Source organism: Neopelma chrysocephalum, unplaced genomic scaffold (assembly GCF_003984885.1).
Source record: "Neopelma chrysocephalum unplaced genomic scaffold, ASM398488v2 Primary Assembly neopelma1_26b, whole genome shotgun sequence".
Classification (NCBI taxonomy): Eukaryota; Metazoa; Chordata; class Aves; order Passeriformes; family Pipridae; genus Neopelma; species Neopelma chrysocephalum.
The window spans coordinates 3,992,389-4,012,418 of NW_020897696.1; the positions used below are offsets into that span (position 1 = coordinate 3,992,389).

The 20,030-nt window shown below is 36.6% G+C and overlaps 1 protein-coding gene across 2 annotated transcripts in view; it reads right to left on the bottom strand.

Moving 5' to 3' along the window:
- Positions 1 to 1,320: 1,320 nt before the first annotated feature.
- CDYL (chromodomain Y like) overlaps positions 1,321 to 20,030 on the bottom strand; it is a 107,648-nt gene continuing 88,938 nt past the window's right edge. Inside the window, exons 3-7 of one of the 2 annotated variants that reach the window (XM_027676263.1) lie at positions 12,438 to 12,694; positions 11,671 to 11,843; positions 8,461 to 8,671; positions 4,253 to 4,396; positions 1,321 to 3,224 (exon numbers count right to left, since the gene is read on the bottom strand). In XM_027676263.1, the coding sequence (XP_027532064.1) occupies positions 3,066 to 3,224; positions 4,253 to 4,396; positions 8,461 to 8,671; positions 11,671 to 11,843; positions 12,438 to 12,694 (944 nt within the window). In that variant the 3' untranslated portion in view covers positions 1,321 to 3,065. Of the gene's footprint in view, positions 3,225 to 4,252; positions 4,397 to 6,875; positions 7,544 to 8,460; positions 8,672 to 11,670; positions 11,844 to 12,437; positions 12,695 to 20,030 lie in introns of those variants that run through there. The other variant, XM_027676264.1, reaches the window with a different exon arrangement.

Consider the following 20,030-nt stretch of genomic DNA (forward strand, 5'->3'; position numbering starts at 1 on the left):
GGTTTAGACCTTCAGATTACCCCAAAACACCTTTTATTGTAGGTTATCTTAGCCAGAGTTCAGACTTTGCTCTGCTTCCTATTTTTGCTGAAAGTAACATACCAGCAGAAGGTGGGATTAAGGCACACAGGTGGCTTTCAAACAGCTCCAAGTACATTCAACCCATGTGTCTCTCTGGTACCATTTCCTAATCAGGAGAAAAGTTCTCTTATTTTCTTCCAAAAATGAACTTGAATGTGATAGAACTTCAGTGTGGAATGCATACTCTATGGCCTTAGTGCAACCCAGTTGCCAGTGCTTGTCAATTTGCTGTGGTTGCTAGTGCCTGGAAAGTTACCCATTTCAGAGAACTGCAAACCTTCACGCACATGAAAAGATACTTACCTATACTGGAAAGACTGGGACAGTATTTTCCTGATGAAACAGTATCCCTGCACTCCAGTATCTAGACAAAAGCTAGACATTTTTAATTCAGAACATAATTTGTTAATAGTCAAGTTAGTTACTGCTTTTAATGTAAAGTTAGGGCAACTGCACAGTGACACTGACAGCGTACAGGAATGGGCCTGAACTAAGGACTATTTCCAGTCAAAGACAGAAATTTACATAGTCACCAACTTACTCTCATCTTATCGTGCAAACTGTAAGCAGCGTAACAGCCTGACTGATAGTAACACACATACCAAAAAAATGAAGCAAGTAGAATTATTTTTTCAGTTGAATTGCCTGCACCTTCAATCGTACCTTCAAGGTACAATTCAAATATCTTCAATGTAACAGAAGGCTGGACCCAAAGCTCTTTCATGGTTCAAGGAAAGCATAAACAATTCCTGAGCTGACATAGATGGAGTCTATGCCCGTACAGGTGCAAGAAAAGGGATCTTTATATAAATTGGAGTCAAACTCCAAAAGGTTTAATATTACAGAACTGTAGGCAAAAGTACCTTTCCTTCTCCCTTTCAATAAAATCGAATTCAACTGAGGAATTCTAACCTAGACGCAGCATTGTAGGGAAAATGACCTATTTTTAAGAGATTGCAAAGAAACATTTACATTTCTTCTGGAACTGTAACAAAATAATTAAAATTAGAATTACTTTCTATGTCTTCTTCCCCTGTCTACATCCTGTAAGAGAAAATGTCTGTGTAATTTGCAACTATAAACTAATATTCATGTTTTATTTTAAGGAAATTAAGAGCTTTTAAAAAAACCCCACATAAATATTGAAGCCTCTAATTTACAAGATTTGTTTCAGTAACTTTTACTTTAAAATCAGAATGAAAATGTCTTTGAAAAAGACAACTCTATGAGAGAACCACATTTAAAATGTGTTAAGAAATATTAGTTTTATTTAACCAGTTTTCACAGCTGAATATTTATTCTATAAAAACTTTACAGATTGTACAGTTTATATATAGTTCAAACTACTAGAACAAAGAAGTAGGTCCCACAGATGCAAAAATACTGTACCAATCCAAGGTAAAGGCAGATTTACACACTGTACAGCTCTCCACTGGGAAGGGGAGGTGGGTCAGTTCCAAGTAAAAACTTCAAAACTGTACAAAAATAAGGTTTGATTTCTTTTTCATTCTTCATAATACATTCAATAAGATTGCAAGCACAGATACCCAAGTAATAATAGATATCTGCAGTCAGGAATCAATAACCACTCCTGAAAGGAATGCAAAATAGGTCTATTTACACAGGGCACTCTTTTACACCATACTGCATATAGTGTATATTTCAAATAATAAAAAAGCATAGACAAAGAACATTAAACATCTAATATAAGGTAGTTTTTTTAAAAGGTTTTTTGTTTTTTTACTTAATAGTGTGCCAAAAGAATTTTAACTTATTAAATAATATATTCTAAGTGAAACTAAAATTTATGAACATAAAATGCATTTTTGGTGTAATACATCAATTAAACCAGCAAATAGGAAAAAAAAGAACCAAAACCAAAACCCAAACTGTATATAGTATTCTCACCCAGCAACAGAAGCACTTATGTAGTTATTAAAAAAAAAACAAAACAAAGAAACAAAAAAAAAAAGGAAAAAGAAAAAAAAACCCCACAAACAAAAAAAAACAAAACAAAAACAAACCCAGAGAGGCTTTTTAAAAACCCACTAAAACTAACTTATAACTTAGGATATTCATACATAAGATATTCAGTGATTCACTAATACTGCAAAACGAGCTTTTTTGTGTTGGTTTTTTTTTCCTTCCCCCTTCCATTTCCCTCCCACTTTCCCTCATTCCCCTTCTCTAAGAGACAGTGGTTTCTTCATGCTGTCTGGGTAAGAATCAAACATATTCCTGCCCCCTTCCTCCCACCCCTCTATACCTCCCTCCCGAAAAAGGACAGAGTGTTTTCTTAGCATTCATCCTGAGCACACTCTCTTTTTGGGGATATGTGTGATTTAACCTTAATAAGGTTTAGTTGCCCAAAATTTCAGAATGTTCCATTACTTGAGGTATTTCAACCTTCTTCTGAGACAACAGCTTGTATCTTAGCTGACTCACTGGGCAGAGAAAGTAAGGGCTGACTAATACCCGTTTCAATTCTGTATTCTCATGAAAAAGAAAAGCATTGTTCCAGACTTCCCTGCCACACAGAAAATAATGCAACACCATACACTTTTTAATTAATTCTCTATTTGATACAGTACTAGCCAAAGATAACAAAAACTAGAGCTTTTAAAGAGATGTTTGGTAGTGCACTCTATCATTTTTTAGCTTGTGTGTGTGTGTCTACGTACACGCTCTCACACACATATTACATTTATATATATATAAAAGACATATATATATGCACACACATACACTTGTGTGTGTGTATATATATCTGCATGTAACAATCAGGGAAAAAGGAGTTTTGTTCAAATTTAAGTGATACAGTACTTTTAAACCCCTTGACAATAAAAGGGGAGGGGTGTGTGTGTGTCCACTCCTGTTCCCAAGTTGGACAAGGGGTTAGTTTATATAGGTTTTTTTTTTAAATGGGCATATTCTGTTTGCCCTGATGTCCAAGAAATACAATTCCAGTGTCAATGGGCATCTCATCAGAACTCATCGATTCTGTTCTGCAGATATTTTAGCATTGAGTCCATCCCTTGTGCTGAGCCCCAGATTTTCTTCAAAACTTCACACTCCTTTTCGTTTGCTTGTTCCAACTCCACCTTCATGATGTTACGTACTAAAGCTTTGGATTCTTCAAGTACCTAGGCCAAAAATAAAAAAGGGGAGTTGGGTTAGCATTACATGAGAACTAAGCAACACATGCACTTACAGGTTATATGGACGGATCCAGAAGTTGATTATGAACTTAAGCTTATCAATTCATGGGCATACTATGACTATAAGAAACATTTCTCATAGTCTTTCATGTAGCATCACACAAAATTTCCTTTACCTTACACCAGTATAATTTAAAAGTGCAGAAAAATGTGGAAATAACAAAACCAATAAAATAACAATAATATGGTCTTATAACTAGGGAAAACTCCAAGTCCATTTTGGTGAGCACATAACACTATTATTCAGTACTGTTTTAATAACTAGGCAGATCTTGAATTTCTTGAGCACTTAAGATACACTGAAAAAAATCTCATCTGCTTTTCCATTTAGCAAACTTTTAACTTGCTTTAAAATCCAAAATTTCTAATGCACGGAACACACAGAACAGTTATTTTGTACTACACCTTTTCTTGCAAAAAAGCATCAAACAGTGGCAGTTTTAGCTGTCTTGTGCAACTACCAGAAGTGCACACAATCATGACCGCACTAGGTGTTACTCATAAAACTAAGTTAAACATAACATCAAAGACTATTTATTTCCATGGTAATTTAAATTACAACTCAAGACAATTCAAGATTTCTGTGTTTCTGTGCAGATATTAGGGCAACTGTTTACACTGTTGGTTAGAGTAAGTTGGACTTAAGCAACTATGTTAAAACCAAATTATATTATAAAAAAATCCAATGCTGGTTTATGTCTTTTATTATATGCCAGAGTACATCATGGTTAGGAAGAGTTAGATATAAATTTAAAAAAAAAAAACCTAAAACCCCCAGAAACAGAAAGATACATAAAAATATGTCAAAAAACATTGCTGTACTATAATACAGTCCTTGTTTCATGAAAATGGTCTCTTTTGTTTTTGGAGGACAAAACGATGCAGTCTAATAATACTTGGAGTAATTTTTACTCATCTAATTGTAAAAATGTAAGAAAATAAAGGAAACTTACAACTGAATGACATGTGACAAGTTCTTTAATTCGAACCATTACTTCTTGTGTGAATGTTCCCGGCCAAAACACTTGAGAGACGAGTCCTTTGGCACAAGCTTCCTGCGCCGTCAGCTTCCTTCCACTGAACAACATTTCATTGGCCTGAAGGGATAAAAAGTTACTTCTGGTATGAAATGTAATGAGACAAAACTCATTAAAGGAAAAATGTTTGAAACAAACAAGAAAAATGCCTGCACTATTTGAAATAGTTTTTACTATAGCTCTTCCAAGTTTTAATTATAAAAGAGAAAGACTGGCCTACAAATAGTTAGTCCATGTTGTTGACTAGTACTATGTCAGTAGTTATTAAAATATGGAGGTCTATGATTAAGGATTAAATGTGAAAATATCTTTTGTAATTTCCTGGTTGTGAATGTTTGTTAACTCTGGCTTTCTTGCAGTATTGCTGACTTGGTTATCTGTAAATGTGGTAATAGGTTTTAATGCCTGGCAAATTTGTAAAACAAAAAATATATCAGCTTGCTCTTTATAATAATGTATGCCAATTTCTGAACAAAGTCGTAGAAAATAAACATTCACATCTTCTTCAGAAGTTCAACATTGAACTGATAAATCCTTTTGAAATCTTATATAGCAGTCTTATTAAAAACCAACAGTATTTAAAAGGTCTTGCACATAGTTTAAAGGTACAGAACTGACTACTACATTCTATGCAACAAGGTGGTCTCCAGTTCTGTAAATATTTTTTATTTGTAATTATCATGCACTTCCCTATTTACTAATTTCCCCATTAAAGCTATGTCCTACGACTGCTTTAATTCTATGTTTAGTGAAGTTTCTTACATAGTTAAATTTCGTTTGCAGTGACATCTGCATGGGAACAGCCAGTGGAAACTAAAAAGTCAGAGTAATAGTAAACCTCAAGAAAAAAATAGAATCAGTTTTACTGTTTCTTAATGACTTATTTGCATTGAGAATTACGACTAACCTATTACTGGACTCTTGAAATATAGGAAATAAGGCTGCTATGAAACACCCAAACCTGAGGGCAAAATTCTGAGTTTTTAAATGTTTTCTAATACTGAAAATTTTGGTAATTATTTCAGCAACTTTCAATTAAGGACCTCAAATTATCTATTTACTGTGGGTGTTGACATTTTACACATCAAGCAATTTGAAGTCTAATATCTGCAGTCTATTACTTGTCCCTTTGTAATGAAATACAAAATCTGGATTCTACTAGCATTTCCTTCCTTAAAATTTATCATCAGCACATCTCTCATACTTAATACAGAAAGCTGTGATTCACACATATTAGTTTATAAAAACCCCAAATCTCTTGCACTATCATCAAATTCTATACCCCTATAGTTCTACCTTCTGTGAATGCAAAATTAAATATAAAGGTTCATTAACCATTCCTTCTAATTTTCCAGAATATATGTGAATAATAATAACCTGGAACACTAGCTAAAAACCAGTGATGTACATAAGCTTGTCTAAAAAGAGATATTCTTTTTCCTAAGCAGATGTGCAGATGTGGATATTCTTCCAAAATAATTTTGAAAAATACTTAATGTTTATATCAAAGATCAAAATGTGAAGTCAATCTAAATAGTAATTAGGAAAGACAAAAATTTTAAGTCATTTGGTCAGATCTACATATTCTTCACATGTATCTTTGGTAGCATGGATAAAAATTAATGCCAGAAAATCTTGATAAACTTTTTTCCTAAAACTAAGTGGCAACTGCTGAATTCTCCTGAACATGGAAGAACTTAAGTGAGAATGGTGCAGTTATCTTATTTCTGCCATCTGTAACACAATAGTAGCATAAAGCCTCACACAAAATGAGCATTCCCATTAATATTCTCACTTGACAGGTTTTGAAGGGAAATGTCTTGCTCTGGCATCTTCACTTCTGATCTATACACAATATATGCTGGAGACCCACTGCTATACAAGCTTTACCCATATAATCATGCCTTGTACCTGCTGTAAAAATTAACACAGTTGTGGTTACTTTCCAAGAAAGGTAATAATATAGCAATAGAAATGAGGTTGATAAAAATATTTCACTAATATAGGGATCTCATTAGAAACTTTCATTTTCTACCCAGTCTGTCTTTCTCCTTCCACAGAGGAACTTCCTCTCATCTCTCTTTCACAGTGAGGGCTTTGAGGCTCACCAGGGACCTTTCGTGCAAGGCCACAGGCACTGGGGCCATGAGCATCTCAGTTCTCTTCCGCTATGATCAGGTGACAGTTGGTGTCTGTAAAACCCAAGATCCTGGCTCTGATGTGGATTACAGGCACTATGGAAACATGTACCCCTCATGACTGACAGAAAAGCACAAGAAATACTGCCAAGCATACTGGGGACTGACAGGGAAACCCAGTGTGTGATGCTTGATCACACAGCTCCTGTGCTCTACACCCAGACCAGACAACCAGAGCAAGAACTCCACAGCAAACACACAATAGCATATCTCTCCATACAGATGTCACCTTAATCTCTACTGCAGATTATTTTCATACTCAGAATGCAAAACTGATACTGTGTATTGGGAATACCAGGAATTTTAGAAGTGTTCTCAAACTTAGCTTTTAAGGTTTGAGCTTCAGATTTCCTGTAATAAGACTGCTGTTGAATGTGTTCTGGGAAAAAAAACTATCCATGATAGACTTGCTCACTAGCCAAGACTGATCCCACAGCAAAAATATTTCCAGCAATCTTGCAATTGAAGATGTTTACATAGCTGCTGCTGCTAACAACATGGCACTGAATCTGACTTACAAGAGTTAAAGGTGGGACTAATATTGCTGAATTGATATATTGGTAGAAAATTTTATATAGAGGGCTTAATTCTTTCTTTTGTATGATATTTTAATTTTTTCCCCCTGAATGTTTTGCATCTCAGTCATAACATCTTTCTGCTGACTTCTCTCTCCCTTTTAGAGATGAAAAGCATGCTGCTTTATCAAAGTCTTCAGTATGGATTGTGAACATATTCCATGAAATCTGCTGAGTAAAGTTCAATTTTGTCCCATACAGCACCAATGCTGCTATACTACAGAGGGTCAGGGATAGTATGAAAACAGTGGATTTTTCTTCTCCCTTTCTGCACTGAACATTATGGAATTGTTAGCACTGGAAGCTTTCAATTTAAATCTTTATACTTAAAAATGAGAGCATTCACAAACACATATGGAAGAGTATATTAGGGAAGAGCTTCTTGTGTTTTTCATACAACTTCTAAAGAAATTAAAAGTAACAACCACAAGTCTCTAAAGGACAAGGATGGATGGAATGGATGGATGAGTGGATGGATGGCCAAATAAAAAGGGAAAGGAACAATCAGTAGTTTGAAACATGCTAAAATATTAAAGATACTCTTATAACTGTTAATCTATTTCAGTTACCTTTTCTGTTCTCTTCTAATAACTAAATCCAGACATTTTACAATTAGTCATTAGATCTGATCAAAGTGGTGTTTTAGAATATTGAAATCTATATTTTTAAATCAATAAATACCTACAGGGAAAAAACTGGCTTTTACAATAAACAGCAAATTTGGAAAAAGAGGTGTAGCTATGAGCACTTGTTTCATACTGGTCAAATTGGAATGTGACGTAGGTCTAAGTTTTCAAACAACACAGCATGAAAAACACTAAGGAACATGAAAATAATGTAGGTAAGAGGTTTTTAAATAGCTTTTTTGTTATGGGTGCATGGAAGCTGAAATACTTATTTTGCATACTAGCGTAAGACTGCTGCTGGGTGGTGACACAGCACTCTGCCATGTAACGACACCAAGGGCAGAGAAGCCCGTTCTCTGCTACACTCTGATGGTGTGCTGAAAGCAAGACACTGCTGGCTGATCTTCAGAGGCATCGGCAGGGAAGGTGTGTCTTGGTATACAGGACATAACCCTTCCCACACCATCGGGATTAAAGGTGCCCATGATGTGGGATTTAGTCCCACACCTTCTTTCTGTTCCGTGCATGCAGCTGAAGACTAGCTTGTAAGAGCATGGAGCAGAGAAGCTATAAAGAGTGGTTTCTCATGAAAGGTTTTCATGAGAGAAAGAAAAAAAACTAAGAAAAAGACAACACAGCAAAGGCAAAAAGTCTTGAAATCACACTGGATAAATTATCACAACTGAACTGCGAAGCTGTTGGCCCCTACCCTGCAAGCTACTTACAGAAGCCAGGCCCATTATCCGAGGGAATGTAAGGGATGAACATCCATCTGGACTTTGTCCAAAAGTAGTGTATGGTGTCTGAAACCAAGCCTTCTCGTTAGCCCAAACCACGTCACACAGAGGCAATATAGATGCTCCAAGTCCAATGGCTGGGCCATTTACTGCTACAATGATAGGCTTCTTAAACTGAATAAAAGTATTCACAAAATTCCTGAAGAGAAACAGAAACATGCACTCACTACATATATCGAGAGAGTAAAATACACCAGCCCTTGAAAACTCCATAATAATTAATCTCCACAGTAACATCACTTTCAAAACCAACCTGACAACCTTCCACAATGAGGTGGTTATTTGGTGGATGAGGGGAGAGCAGTGGATATTGTCTACAGAGACATCAGTGAGGCTTTTAGCACTGTCTCCCATAAGAGTTTCATAGTCAAGTTGTTGATGTATGAGCTGGATGAGCAGACAGTGAGGTGGACTGAAAAATGTCTGAATGGCTGGCCCAGAGGGCGGTGACCAGTGGCATGAAGCCTAGTTGGAGGCCAGTAATTAGTGTTGCACCCCAGGGGGTTGGTGATGGGTCCAGCACTGTTCAACAGCTTCACTTATGATCTGGATGATGGGGCAGAGTGTACCCTCCACAAGTTTGCTCATGATACAAAACTGGGCTGATAGACCAGAGAGTTGTGCTGCCATCCAGAGGGACCTTGACAGGCTGGAGAACTTCATGATGAAGTTCAACAAAGGGAAGTACAAAGTCCTGTGCCTGGAGAGGAACAACCCCAGGCACCAATATATGCTGGAAGCCAAATAGCTGGAAAGCAGTGTGGCAGAAAATGAGCTAGGGTTCCTGGTGGACACCAAGTTGAATTTGAGCCAGCAGTGTGCCTTTGTGGCAAAGAAGGCCAATAGTATCCTGTGCTGCTTTAGGAGGAACGTTGTCAGGAGGCTGAGGGAGGTTATCCTGCCCCTCTGCTCAGCCCTGGTGTCCAGAGCCAGTTATGGGTTCTCTAGTGAAAGAGAGACTCAAGATGGTCTAGTAAAGGGCCACCAAGATGACCCAGGGACTGAGAGAGCTGGGACTGTTCAGCCTGGAGAAGAGAAGGCTCAGGGGATTGTCATCAATGTGTGTAAATACCTGAAGGGTGATGCAAAGAAGACAGAGCCAGGCTCCTTTCAGTGGTGCCCAGTGAGCACAAACTGAAACACAAGGTCCCCCTGAACAGTAGGAAACACTTTTTTACTGCGAGGGTGACCGAACAGGGAGCCAACAAGGTCCTGGACTCTCCATCGTTTGATATATTAAAAAACCCCAGCCTAAACATGGTCCCAGGAAACCTGCTTTAGGTGACCTTGCTTGAGCTGAGGCAGGTTGAACAAGATGACCCTTCCAACTTCAACCATCTTCTGCTTCTGTAAAAGCCTAGCATTTCTCCCAGCCCAACAAAGCACAGTAGTTTGGCAGGTTCAGATTTAACACCCCTCCCAGAAGCATCAACTGACCTGTCACTTGAGGTATATTCACATGCCTCACAGCATTCTCAGATAAGGCTGCAGCCATACCTCACCTCTGGGCACCAAAACTGCGACTACAACCCTGGTTGTTTTCACTGTATTTATGTATGGCATTGGTATAAGGTAACTACATGTATTTTAAGTGAAGGTAATAAGGTATAAATGAAGATGGGAAAAACACTAATGATTTTCCTTAAGGAGCATTTCCGGACTACTGAGAAACAGTTTTTCTTAATAAATAAATCTGCCTTTTAAAATTATAAACCAACCACAAACAGCAGAGCTCCATTATCACAGATCACAGACCTGTAAACTTTCCCTCCTTGTCTACCTTCTCTTAGTTGGTCATAATGCTCTGGGTACTATGTTATTAAGTTACAAATGCATATTCTCATCCTCACTGTCAACAAAAAAATGCCAATTCACTCCACTACCCACAAAGTGTGGATGTTCTCAAACAGTAACGCCTTCAAGAGCTTGTCAGGAAAAAGTAAGCATATGTGTACATATACATGCACAGGTTATTTTAAAGTTTGCTCTTTATCTGCATTACATACTTTTGTATTTCTGTGAAACAGGACAATTTTACTGTATTACATTCATCACTAAAAGTTATCATGCTGCTTCTTAACTCATTCCAGTGAACTGAAATAGCTAAAAGCAAAAAAAATTTCTGGAACATCTTACATCCCATCCAGAGACTTAAGAAAATGTTCATCATGTCTGAATATTCCAGAGAGGATCATCTCTAGCACACAAATGAAAAATACCATTATTATATTTGAAAGGGGGGGTGTATTTGTAGGTCTTCTAAGTTACCTTTGACTATTTTATTAACAAATAATAATAGGTGAAAGATCAGGTTTCTGGAAGGGCCCAAATTAAACTAGTGATAGAAGCTCAGTGTTAAGAGCCTCTGGCCACACCTGAAGTTACTGCATAAGCAACTTATACATGGAAAGACTGAAAAATTTCCTTTGACAAAAATAACTACAATCACCTTTATGAACCAGCTGTGCCTCCAATGACACAGACTTTACATGCCACATGGCCTTTTCTTGAATATCGATAACAACACAAGACAGGTCTCTGAAAGAATATAAATACTCTGAAAGCATACAAGACACCAGAATCTCAAGACCAGTGTTCAAATGATAAGCTACTTGTTTGTTCTGCAAAAACATGTCTCCAAGACACACACTTCTTTTCCATATATTTTCTTCTACTTAGTAGTAATTTAGCTCATTTTGTTTAAATGTTAGGTTTGGTACCTAGCGTTTGGATGATGTTCACTAGTATTAATCTACTCTAAAATATCTATCATTTCACTGCTCTCAACATACTGCATCAAGTTACTCATTCAATGCACATCTTGTATTTTTGTGTATTAAATCTGTTTTCCTGAAACTCTATGGCTATTAAGTATTTTAAAATTGGTTTTAACTGGAGGACTATTACTATACTCCCAGTTTTCATAGTTCAATTTTAAAAGTAAAAATAGTGATGTGTGAAATGATAACCCAAAGAGAAAGGGACAGAAAGTATAAAGAAGTGCTGCACAGTATATCTCATAACAGGTGAATGTCTGAGATCATTTTGAATTAGAGGCTTTTAAAACAAAAAAGATAAAACAAGCCAGGTTACAGGATGAAGGATACTCATCAGATGACTAAAGATAACCTTACATACCTAATAGCTTCTGCCATCTTAGTGCTTTCCTTTTTTCTATCATCTGTTAAACGTCGTATAAAATAAATAAAATCAAGACCACAGCAGAAAATGCTACCAACTGCACTGAACAGCACAAGTTTACTGTCATCTGCAGCTGCTGTGTTCAGTGCACTTTGGACTTCCTTCATTACCTGAAAGATAGAAATTTCATAAGAATTATTTTAATCCATCATTAAAAAGTAGCATGTTGCTCTCCCCCTCCTCCCCCCATGAGATCTTTGACATCTTTAATTTTTCCTTAGGGTCCACTCAACCATCATATTAGAAAAGTTAACTTTCTTCATTATCCAAAAAAAAGAAAGTTAAAATATTAGAAGCTTTGCATTTTAAAAATGTAATTAGACTAAGATAATTAAATCATTAAGGAAAGATCTATTAGATGTTATCTGTAACTAAAGTACTCATTCAGCATTTCTGTAATTTGGACAGCAGATGGCACATGCAACCAGTACAGAAAAAAAAATAACCTTAATTGAGGCTAAAGCTTTTTCAAGTTGCACTTTGTAAATCACTGCATGTCTTATAAAAGACAGTACATCTACACTGTCAGATAACAGTTTTTAAATTCAAGTGAATTATGCATAAAGTCAATTGTAATTGTAACATCTTGCAAGAACCCATATCTTGTTTTGCGTATGCTTGTGCCTGAATAAAAGGCATAAATGAGGCAAGGACTTCAAATTCCCCCAGCACCCTTCCCCTCCCAAAATCAGAATTGTTCTGACCTCTGGATTTAATGAATTATTTTCAGATGATTTTGTTGATAGCAAAATATGTGTGAATCCATCTTGTTTCCTGACAACAATGTCTCTGTACCGGTACGCACTCTCCGTTTGTCTCACGCTGAAACGTAGCCTTTTATCAAAAGGTTGATCTCTCCTATCATCAATAAACCTTCGTTTGCTGGCTGTCACTCCTGTTACAGATGTCTGTATGTTGGTTGTACCATTTGCTGCTAATGCTTCCATAAAGGTGGATGTACCTGGGAACGGTTTAAACAAGAACAATTGTATTTTATTAGTCCACCAGTCTCAAAATCCCTATTAGCATGAAAATGCTAAGAAAATGCTAAGTCATATTAAGAATACACAGTAAATATAAAACCCAGTCCCCTGGAAGTTACTGAAATAGACATTGTGCACAGAGTAAAATTAAAGTGAGGAAGGGATTCAAGAAAGTAATTTTACGGTTTTGAGAGAATACATTTAAAACAAGCCAAACAGACCAATCATCATATACTTATTTTTAGAAGGAGAGCAAGGTGTCTTTAACCTTCCTAATACCAATGCACTTCAGTCAGTTAACGCTCTGCTTTCTCCCTGTCCAACATTTTAAAGTCATTTAACAGCATCAACACTGTGAAGAGAAAGCACAAGTCTTTTTTTTGCAAATATCAGAAGTTAATATACAGAAGAAAAAGATACAATAAACCAAATAAAGAACTTCACTGACAAGATAATTTAAAGCACAATAGTCTTTAAAGAAAAATGGAAATGAAGAAATACAGACTATAGTTCTCTGAGAGGGAAGCAAGACCATGTGGTGAAGGATATTTTAATGGATTCACAGACAATAAGATCTTCCTCATATTAAACAATTTTTGTTATTAGAATCGGCAAATAGAGCATTAAGTCTTTATGGTCTTGTTCCCAGTCACTTACAGAGACAGAATTTGAAGGCATGCAAGTAAACAGGCCATTCCTCATGTCACAGAAGGGACGGGTTTTCATGCACTCCACATTAGAAACATAATATCAAATAATTACCATTCATAAGAGAAAATAAGAGAACACATTAGATCTATAAGTCATCTGTAAGTTTAGGCCTCCATGTAAAATCTCCATAGAATTTGTCATACTAAAGTAATGGAGTATATATAGAGGGAGGGGACAGGAGAGTTAAAAATGTGGGAAAGAGTTTTATAGGCCAAGACAGAAAAGTTTAGAAAGACTTTTTCTGAAAGCTGATATCTGAGACTAAAATCTACTGGAAATCCACAGCTCTTATCTTACTAACAGGCACTTCAGAACATCATGCATACGAGGTCTTTACCTCATAAAAGTAGAGTTAAACCATGTATAAGTAAGTTGTTAATTAAATGTCATTGATGGATCTTGCTACACGTCTCAAGGATGAAGGACTACCACCTCCCTAAGATCATGCTTTATGGTGAACTTGCCACCGGCTGCCGCAAGAGAGGAGCCCCAAAGAGAAGATACAAGGACTCCCTGAAACAACATCTCAGCCTTGGCCATATTGACCATCATCACTGGTCTACTCTGGCCTCCAATAGGGAGGTCTGGAGGCACACCATCTATAACGCTGCTGATGCTTTTGAGATCGCACACAGGATCGCTCTCGAGGAGAAAAGACAACGCAGAAAGAATCGAGCCTTGCAGAATATACCACCTAAGGAGTCTTTCTGCTGTGCCTTTTGCAACCAGACATGTCTATTTCGTATTGGCCTTTTTAGCCACCAGCGCGCTTGTAACAAATGTGGGTAGAGCCCTTCCCAAATCTTCGTTCGTGAAGCCTAGCCATGATGATGATGGATCTTGCTTAACTCATCATTATCTTTCTGAAGAAGTTGTATTTTTAGAGTTCTAATAGTAAGCAATGCTATGATTTCAATATTTGGTTTTAATTGCAACATACTTCAAACACTTGTGGGTCCAATGAAGACATTAAACAGGCTCACCCAGGTAACTGGAATATCTTGTTATTTTCACTGTATTCAAATGCTGCTTACTTTGACCCATATGAAGTATAAGAGAGACAATAAGAGACTAACGCAATCAAAATTTAGAACATTATACATTTTCCTATTTGTATTTCAGAAACTGCCTTCAGATATAAATGGAATTTTTATATAAAATATTTTAAAATAAACATTTTATTGTAAATGTTATGATTAATTAGGCAAGTTGCCTATTAAAAGAGCTATACAATAATAAGGTTTTATTTTACTTTTTAAGGTCTTTCTCATTGTAACAGTGATTTAATTCTCTCACCATATCACTTTTTGTGAAGAAGTTAAAGACAACTCATGATTTTTTAGTTGTTTAAAGTGAAGAGTAAGAAACTGGATTCAGTTTGTGATCAGTTTCAGAGGCAGAAATTAAACAGAAAATTAATATTTTATACTGTCAAAAAAGTTTCACATTTATTCCCAAATTTTTCATGGCTTATGAAATTCCTTTTTTTTTCATTTCAGCAGAATAAATAAAAATTTGATGCATACCAAGTATGAGGTTGATGAGGGATGCTTTCAATACCTTTCCCTTGTAAACCATACTATGGCAATTACATTCCTTAAAAAGAATTCCCTTGAAAGGGAATTTGCAGGAACACCAGTGTTGTTCCATATTTCACTAGGAAAACAAGATGAAATGGCATCACTGGCTTCATTGGCTTTTTTTCCCCATAGGAAATGTAAATTAAAACAACTGAAATCATCTCTGATTTTTAAACCCCAATGAAAGTTTTTTGTCTTCTGTCCTAGCCATAGTGAAAAACATGGAGAATTGGGAGAGCACAATAGACTAGATTAAGCCAAAGCAAGAGTCAGTAAACTCGTGCAAGAGCTTTGAGCCTATATTTTTCCCATGACTCACACTTCCAAAGCTATACTCAAATACCAGAAAATGACTTTTGAGATGTAAGAGGCAATGATTATATACTTTGAGAGACAAAACTTCTGGCAAGAGAGACCAAGATGTAAACACTACAGGCCTCTTTTCATGCTTATTGAACTGACAAGAGACCTTCTGAATTTTTATATAAATGCTGTCTACACTTGTCAACAGTTGCAGTTTCAAACCACAAGCTGCAGTTCAGTGGAAGAATACTCCTATATGCAATACTGAAAACACACTTTTAGGATCCTTAGGTTGGAATAAAAAACCCGTTAACTTTAGAAACCACACCTCTGTGCAGGGAGACTCAGCCAGCTAATACGGATCAGGAAATGGCACCAAAGCAGTTAAAATAGGTTTGTTAGTGTTTGTCATTATCCCTGTAAGTCTGGGACCTCGTACACCTGACAGCACAGAGGGCTCTTTCTTTTAGCATTTGATCCTCAGGGGTGAAGAGACAATGCAGAGACATAAAGCAGTGCTTCATGCTATATATACACTGGCAAAGGTTGTTTTGCTGCACATCTTGGACATGTGTTGCAGCAAACGAGGACAAAATAAGAAAGTGCCATTGAGAATTAACTGTATTGCCACAGATTTCCTCGCATGAAAACTTTGCACTGAGGTTACTTATCTTCAGGTTAATTACGACTACATTTTAATGTTTCAAAATAGGATTTCATAACAAACCAAAAGCAGTTCTCCATTTTAATACATGTAAAAGACAAAGAAAACAACACAGCCCGCTCTTTTCAAACTGAGCATTCAAAAATAAGGGCTTGGAAAAAAGACAGTTTACCCTGGATATTGTCAACTAATGCAGAACCATGTTCGTTTAAGAGCTAAACAAACAGCTTATAGTTATATGTTCCACCTGCAAACTGCTAATGTAATGTGATCTCAGAGGTGAAGACATACTACTGCTGCACAAAGCCAAAGCTTCACCATACAGATACAAAATGAAATTAAGAGGACTACTTTGTTTTGCAGCTGCTGATCAAAACCTGGTAATAGTCACCAATTTCATGCAGCTGCCCTTGGAGGGGGGAAAAGAAAAGCTATGAGTAAGAAATAAGAAAGGAACTGGTCTTGTCCAAAGGAAGACAGGCACAAAATACCAATGTTAGAAAAGGGGCAGAACAAAGGCATCATCATCTGCATTCCACTGGCAGAAGACAGAAAAAAAGAAACCTCTCTAAAATGTGAGCGGGATAACAATTAAAATGCATGATATCAGATGTCAGAGTTAAAAACAAAGCAAGCAACACAGGACTTCACAACTGTCCAAAGTTACAATCTCAAGCTCCTCTAAGGTATTTGGGCCTCACTGTTTTTGTCTCCTAAATTCTTAAGAAGTTCAATTTCGCTTACACAGCAAACCTTGAACACAAACACTCCCCTTCCTGCAACAATACTGGAGACACATCCAAAGAGATGCTCTAAAACCAGCCAAGCTTCTTTTGCATGCTTCTTTTTGGGTACACAGGTGCTAGTACTGGTGCTCTTTATTCAAAGGTTTAAGTGACAGAGTGTGCCATTTCTGAAAGACATAGATGCCTAAGGAACAAGTATAAGAACTTGGGAGGTATGAATGATACTGTCCAAGTATTTTAAGTCCAGCCACCAGAAACATAGCAATTACTAAAATTTGCATGCCCAGAATCATAGGCTGCACCAAATCTCGTGTAATTAAACTCTTCTCCCCGATGGGATTGTCCAATTTACTTTTGAAACCACTACGGGTTTGTCTTCTGAAGTACCTTTTGGCAGCAAGTTCTACAACATACGTCTTGACTTTCTTCATCCCTTTCATCACAGATTTATTAGCCCCCATCTTATTTCCCCTTTCTTCTTCCAGAAGCCAGCCCAAGACTGTCATTCCTCTCCATGCTTCCTCCTCTTCTACTAAATCTTGGAACAGTGTGTAAAATGGCACACGATATTCAAAACAGGGATTTTTTTTAAACTAGGATCGAACAGATGTTTGCAGAAAACTACCCAAAACAAACCAAATGCCCTCTTCCTGAGCAGCAACATGAAGTCAGGAACTAGTCACTGATTTATGTTTTGTTATAGGCACAGGTTTTGCATATAAGTCTGTTTTGTCTCCTCCTCATTGCTTGGCATTCACCTGCACTGAAAGTCATCCCTCATTTTAAATCACAAAATCACTCAGTATTTTCAGAGAAGCCTTCAGTGATTAAAAGGAGCTTCAAGGCCTTTTCTATACCTCGATTCATCAACCACATCCTCTCATACACTAAGCGATGAAGGGGTTAATAAGCATCCCACTTGAATAAGCAAATGAACAAGCACCAGCAGCAACAATGTCTTAAAGTGTTAACTGCAAAAATAACACTTCAGTGATAACTGAGTACAACTCAAGTACCAGACAGGGAACAATATGATCTGGAACACTGATTGGAAAAAAAATTGAATTTTCAACCAAAAAAATAATTAAAAACCAGTGCTAAAAGTAAGTTGCATTTTTTTTAATCCTTTCTCTACTTTCACTGCTTTATTGTTCCCTGTATATATAATCCGCAAGACTTCACATCAGTTGTCCAGTGCAGGTTACCTCACATTTCATTTTTTTGCCTACACACAAGGGCGTTTTGCTTCATGTTCATATGTACTAGCAAGCTCTAACTGTAAACACTGTTAAGCTTTTCCAGTCTTAACTCTGCACTACATCAAATATTTCACACAAGACACAGATCCCAGACAGTGATGGGAAAATGCAAATGCAAACATAATATATAACAGCTTCCAGTAATTTTTCCACCTCTGCTTCAGCAATTACACAGAAAATATCTTAGAATTCTAGTGTATTGGCATAGATTATAGAAACTAAAAATGGGGGTTCTAAACCTGCTATGTATATGCCCATTTGTTGTCTGAGTATATATATTAATAGCATTCACATTTTGGAACCAAACAAAAGTTCCACCTTCCTTTGAAACATCACTATAAATATTAGTAAGAAAAAAAATGTCTCAATTTATTGTACGTTTCACTTAAAATGATGATTTGCTCTGTGTTTCTGAAAGGGCATTCGGAAAGGACGAAAATTCTTCAGATTATGGGCTGCTGGTCACTGTGATACCCTGCTGCTGGTGTTGAACCCTCCTCAAAACTCTTACTGTTGAGGGGAAGGGAGGGAGTGTGTGTGCGCTGTAACCTTATCCTTTCTAATAAAGTTAACAATTTCTTGATTCTGTTTCAAAGAAATAGTTACATGGAACCATTAGATGTTGTTCAGCCACATTCAGTTGTTTTTGCAAATATGTCACATTTCAATACACAAAGAATGTAAGTTTTAAGCACGGATTAACTGGCAAATTATGATGGTAGAACTTGGTGGAGAACCAGCAATAGGTAACTACAACTCAGAAGCAAGCACTCGTGCAGTGGCTGGCAGGCTTGATTGTCAATGTCTACCTTCAATTCCTAAACAGCCCTCTTCTCATGCCCTTTCATTCCTACTCTTCCATATATTTTGTATGGGTGTTAATTGTAAATGTCACTTTGAAACATTGCTCCTATTAAACCTACATTTCTTACAGGATGTTGTTGTGGACTAAACTACCATGAGAAGACAAACATACACGTGTACCTTGGTAATGTTTCTCTACTCAATTTTTCAAGTTTTTTCATCTTACACTAGCTTTTAATCTTGACTGCCATGTCACATTTAGAGTAATATGGTCTATAGCAGCCTTCCCCCCCCTTTTGTTGATAGGTTTCTCTGTTTCTTTGATTACTTAGAACATCAAATATATTTATGTGTTATTTTAATATTGTTAGGAAAAGGGCAGCATTACTGGTTGTATTGGATTTTAGTAGGTTATAGGCTATTTAATTATTTTTGCTTTTGAATGTCTTCCTTCTCAGAGCATAAGCATTCATGTGAAGATAAACTCAATGCCAATCAAAATTGCAACTGATCAGAACACAAAATTCTATTACTGAAAGTGGGCAACCAATACAAGAGAAAATGGTATTTCTCCACCCTTGAGTTAAATAGGTTTACCTTAGTCTGACTATTTTATATGATATAAGTGGAAATAAAAGAAAGTTTACATCTTTTAAAAGATGGGAATAACAAAGCATTAGACCCAACATTTGTTAAGACCATGCCCATAAAAACAAAAAGGATAACCTTAATATATAAGTTGGCAACATATCTTTTAAAGAGTCTGATTAAGTTCTACTATCTTTGAAAAGGAACTGTGCATTTTTATGCATAAGGTATTAAGTACACTTTCCACAGTCTCATGGTGGAAAAAAAATGTCCCTCTCCTAACACAAATAAGGACAAACAAGAAAAACCTTCCCCAGGCTACAGACTCCTTTTTGTGGCCTTTTAATACTGGGAACATTTCATAAGGGAAAACTCTTCTATCTTGATATTTTTAGAGCTGCAGGTTATGATACCGCAGCATTCATTCAAAATGCTCTCAAATTTGAGAGTTAAGCAAGGACATCTCTCGGGGCTCATCTACAGAGGAAAGCTATTTCAAAATAGGCTAAGGTTTAAACCCAGCTATTTCACACTAACTCCTGAGGTGAACACATGCTATATTAAAAGCACCTCGCTGCAATTTAATCCAATCCCCAGGGTGATGGGAAAAAATGGCTTTCTGTGCAATATCAGTTCCCTAATGCAAGGCTAGTCTAGAG